Source organism: Galeopterus variegatus, unplaced genomic scaffold, assembly GCF_000696425.1.
Source record: "Galeopterus variegatus unplaced genomic scaffold, G_variegatus-3.0.2 Scaffold3497, whole genome shotgun sequence".
Lineage (NCBI taxonomy): Eukaryota > Metazoa > Chordata > Mammalia > Dermoptera > Cynocephalidae > Galeopterus > Galeopterus variegatus.
Genome location: NW_007729608.1, coordinates 217,773 through 223,162, shown reverse-complemented (window position 1 = coordinate 223,162; position 5,390 = coordinate 217,773). Strand labels below are relative to the sequence as shown.

Sequence of the window (5,390 nt, the reverse complement as noted above, 5' to 3'; positions counted from 1 at the left end):
TCAAGAAATGAGAAAGTAGAACTAGTGGGCGTTTTCCCAAAGAAGGATAGTAAGATATTTCTTCATAGTCAAGTACTTTTTGACTCAATCTTTTTCATTGCAAGTGTGTCCATTGTGAACCCTAAGGATTCCCTCCCGTTCTCATCATGGAGTAGTGGTGTTGCCTTACTCATAAGCAAGTGCAGGAGGTTGGTGACACTAGTTGAATCCTGATCTTTTGATTGTTTCTTATCATTATAGAACACCAATTTCTAATGACTTTGAGTGATGTTTTGAAATGGACAAAGTTCCTTTACTTCTTGCCAGTTATATCTGAGCTATATCTAATCCTGATGATTATGGGGTTTTTCTTGTGTTAAAATCATTGCTTTCAAACATGCTCCTCACATGGTTGTTTTTAAATTTTGCAGACGATACCAGAAGTTGCAGAAGATTATGAAGCCTTGGTAAGAAAATATGATCAATTGATATTGATGATTTAACACTTTCTTCTTTTTTGCATAATTAAGCCCTGTCCTCTGACAGATTGTATAACTTTGCATCTAGATATTTTGAGTGTTTTTTTTTCTTTTTGATGTTCTTATGAACAGGTTCTTTAATTTTTTTTTCTCTTTTCTTTTTGCTTTTGCAGTAGAAAGGGTATTTTACATTTGTAACCACCAAATAATCACATCAGAATTGCTATCCTTGTCCTGAAGCAATGCTAGGCATAATTTTATATATTGCTTTAAATGAAACTTTCCTTTTTGTGGCCTTTGTGATGTTCAAAGTCAAAAGTCTTTGATTTTCTTCAATGACTTGGAAAGAAGATCCACATTTTAAAAAAATATTCAGGATTGAAATAGGCAATGAAAAATCTTTACTTTGAGTCTGAGAAAATACTTGATCACCTGTCTATTAAGTGAATTATATGATAACTGTGTCTGGGATCTCAGAACTTCTATCTTAGAGTTTTCCCTCCTAAGGGGCTTTCTTGTCTACTAAACAGGACAAGTCCAAATATGATCTAACAAACTCTCTAAAGTGGGCTAAACAAATTCCCGTGGTGCCAAGCTTTTAACGGGTAATCTCAGTTTGGGAAGGAAGACCTAACAACATCTCAAAATATGCATTTTATTTTTTAAGCCTACAGAGAAAATTCTCATGACCTCAATATATGATACTGTTCTCAGATCATTCATCTTTCCCTACTCCTCACACATAGAAAAAGTATTAGTTGCAGAAATTGCACTGATTATTAAATTATAATAAAGTGGAAAGCAGTATTGAGTTTCTAGAGTAAAGCTTCTTAAATTTTATTTTGATATATTTAATACAGTAGAAGGACTTAATGGTAATGGCAGTAGATACCATCTTTTATGAGTGCTTACTCTACCCTGGGCACTGCTTCAATGTTTACAATCATTACTTCTAATCCACACTTATATCTACCACACAAGATCAGTATTTCCTTGGTGCAGAAGTTAAAATCAGATGGTACAGCTGGGACTGAAACCTATTTTCTCTCCGTCAGCCTCATACAATTTGCAAATGTAGAGGAATTTGGGGCTCTGAAGCCAAAATGCTTTCTTAAAATTTTGTCAACCAGTAGTTTAAATATTTTTGTATATAGAGATGCTGGACACTTTGACTGTGATCCGTGATTTCCCTTTATCAATCATAGGCAAAATCAATGTTAAGGGCCTTGGTTCTGGTAACAGCACAGTAGTGTGATCAGATCAACATAGATAATTATAAAGTCTGGACAAAATGTGGTAAATAAAACATCTAAAAACAACTATTTGAAGGCACTGGATAGCAACCCAAAGCAGGCAGAAAGAGGGAAGTCAACCCTGGGCAGAGCAGATGGGCCTCGGATGAGATTTATGTGTTTGCAGCTTTTTGCCTGAGAAGACCTGCTCATCCAGGTGGATAGGTTGTCAGAAAGCCTGTCTTAGTAAGTTACTAAAAGCATATAGTTCAGGGCTAGCAGAGTAACTAGATTATTAGTGGGAAATCTATGAAAGAAGGGAAGCTCAGAGAGTGTAACATCTCACATCTGTATATAAATTCTGCTTAAATTCATTGCTGATCACTGAAGTGTGAATGTATATGTGTGCAGAAACTCCAGGACCTGGTAAAAACAGCAAATGAAAACTGGAAGAATTGAGCAGAGATATCAACTGTCACTCACTGCAGATTTTGGAGTTTGATTAACTTCCTGCTAGAACAAAAGCTAGCACGCATCAGAGGAACAAAACTGAATTCTGAGCCTTGGCAATGTTTTGTTCACAACATCTAGTATAACAATTAAAAATTACTAGGTATATAAAGAAATAGGTAGGGATGATCCATAGTTAAAAAAAAAAAGCAGACAGTAGAAGCTGACCATGAGATGACCAAGATGTTGGAATCAGCATACTTTAAAACAACTTTTATAAATAAATTAAAAGAAAGAAATGCATCAGTATAATGAATGCATATATGGGGAATCTTAACAAAGAAATTAAAACAATTAAAAATAACCAAATGTAAATTATAAATCTGAAAATTATAATCATTAAAATGAAAAATGTCCTGTATGGTGGTGGAAGATGGCAGAAGAGACAGTAACCTTGGGGATATATCAGTAAAAATGATACAATCTGAAAAATAGATAAAATGAATAGCAAATACTTGAGCTATGAAATAGTAACAAGTGATCTAAAATACATTTAATTGGAGTCCCAAAATGAGAGGAAAGAGAATGGGACAGAAAAATATTTAAGGAAATGATAGAAAATAATGATAAGAGAAATACAAAGCAAGTTCTTCAGACTGAAGGGACATTGGGATCTATAGGAAAGTATGAAGAACACTGGAAACTGTAAATATGTGGGTAACAATAAAAGATAAACTACAGTTTTCTTCCTTCAAACTTCTTTAAAAGACAAATTTCTTAGCCTGTTTTTGCTTACAACAGAATTTCTGCAACTGAATAATTCATAAACAAATTATTTCATACAGTTTTAGACACTGAGAAGTCCGAGGTTGAGGGAGTGTATCTGGTGAGAGCCTTCTTCCTGGTAGCCACTCTGTAGGGTCCCAAAGCAACATAGGGCATCACGTGGTGAGAGAGCAAGAGTGTGCTAATGTGCTAGCTCAGGTCTCACTTATTCTTATAAATGATTAATGATAACCTGTTAATCCATTAGCATATTAATTACTAGTCTATAAGTAGATTAATCCAGTCACCTTTTAAAGGCTCCACCTCTTAATAGTGCCACATTGGGAATAAAGTTTCATTGTGAATTTTAGAAGGGACATTCAAACCATAACAGCATATAACTGCATAAACCTGAAATTGTAATGCTGTTTTGTAGGATTTAAAACATATGTAGATGTAATATATATGACAATAAGAGGACAAAAGATGAAGGTGTAAAATAAACTACACTACAGCAAGCTTCCTATTGTATAATCTTCCTTTTAAGTAGATATTAATATGTTAATGGTATGCATTGTAATCTATAGAGTCACGACTAAAATATGAATGCAAACAAACATAACTGAAAATCCAAATGAGGATTTAAATTGAACTCCTAAAAAATATTTTATTAACCCAAAAGAAGGTGAGAAAAGAGAAACAGTAGAGTCACGACTAAAATATGAATGCAAACAAACATAACTGAAAATCCAAATGAGGATTTAAGTTGAACTCCTAAAAAATATTTTATTAACCCAAAAGAAGGTGAGAAAAGAGAAACAAAGAACAAAACATAGTTTGGGCAAATATAAAACAAATAACAAATTGGGTGACTTAAATCTAATCATATAAATATATTAAATGTAAATGGACTAAGCACTCCAATTAAAAGGCTTAGGTTGTCAGATCAAATAACAAAAGGATGACACAGCTCTAAGCTGTATATAAGAGATGTGCTATAAATACAAGGGCACATGTAGTTTGAAAGTAAAAGAATGGAAAAACATATATCATGCAAGTGCTAATAATAATGAAACTGAGTAGTTTTATTAATAACAGTCAAAGAAGACTTGAAGACAATGTATTATCAGAGATAAAGAAGGATAATTAATAATAAAAATTGGTCAACTCATTAGAAAGATATAGAACTATTAAATTTGTATACACCTAATAATAAGGCTTCAAACTACATGAAGAAGAAACTAATTAAAGGGAAAAATAGACAAACCCATCATCATAGTTGGAGATTTTAACACAATTCTTTCCTACCTGATAGGAAAACTAGGCAAAATCAGTAAACATAGAAAATCTGATCAACACTATGAAAGGTCTTGTTTTGATCGTCATATATAGAGCATCACACCCATCAATAGCTGAGTACATATCCTTTTCAAGTGCACGTGAATGTTCATCAACATATATCATATGCTGGGCTATAGCAAGTCTCAAGAATTTTCAAATGATTGAAACTATGCAGATTATGTTCTTTGATCACAGGAAATTTGATTAGAAATCAATAACAATAAAATAGCTGAAAAGCCCCACATGTTTGAAAATTAGAAAACTCTCATATTACCCAGAAGTTAAGGAATAATCCTGGTTGAAATTGCAAAATATTTTTAACTCAATGGTAATGAATTTTGTAGATGCAGCTAAAACAGGGATAGAGGGATATTTAACCTTAAATTCTTAATCTGAAAAGAATGGTTAAAGAAAAATCAGTGATCTAAGTTTCTACTTAAAAAGATAGAAAAAAATGTGAAATAAGTTAAGGAGAATAAGAGAATAAGAGAGGAGAATAAGAGAATAAGAAGAGCAGCACTCAATGAAATAGAAAAGAGACAAATAGAGAAAACAAAAGCCAACAATTGATTATTTGAAAATATTTATTAGGAAAAGAAGGAGAAACCCAAATATCAACACCGCGAATTCAAGAGAGGATATTGCTACAGATCCTACTGACATTAAAAGGAAAAGGAATTTTTTGAATAATTTTATGCCAATAAATTAAGAATTTAAATTTTGGCAGGAATGGATAAAGGCCTTGGAAAGCAGAAATTACCAAATGTGTCAGCCATGGCAGCATACAGCTTTGAGTTCCCTTTCAGAAAGAACTTGCTAATCAGCCAGGAGGAGGTCAGTTAGTTGGTAGCTTCCAGCTACAGCACATTTAAGACCCATGGCAGCTTCTGAGCCACAGCTGTGCTCCTCCGAGGCAGACCCCAGTCAGTGAGTGTGGTGGGGGTACCAGGGCCTGGCCATCTGTGCCCATCGTGGTCTCCTCTAACAGACAGTGTTTGTTCTGGAGCCCTCCATCGAGTTGACTGAGACTTGGTCATATCTACATCTGTTTCCTCCCCCTCTTTCCTCTCGCAGACATCAGACCTGCCTCATGGTTTGTAGGCTTCCCATACCCAATCCCACCGTCTGCCCCTCTGTCTTTCAT

General features: G+C 34.2%; 1 protein-coding gene across 1 annotated transcript in view; it reads left to right on the top strand.

The window, feature by feature from the left end:
* The first annotated feature begins 387 nt into the window (after nt 1-387).
* LOC103600882 (engulfment and cell motility protein 1-like) overlaps nt 388-5,390 on the top strand; it is a 144,217-nt gene continuing 139,214 nt past the window's right edge. The window contains exon 1 of the mRNA XM_008585214.1: nt 388-446. Within this exon, the coding sequence (XP_008583436.1) occupies nt 388-446 (59 nt within the window). The remainder of the gene's footprint in view (nt 447-5,390) is intronic.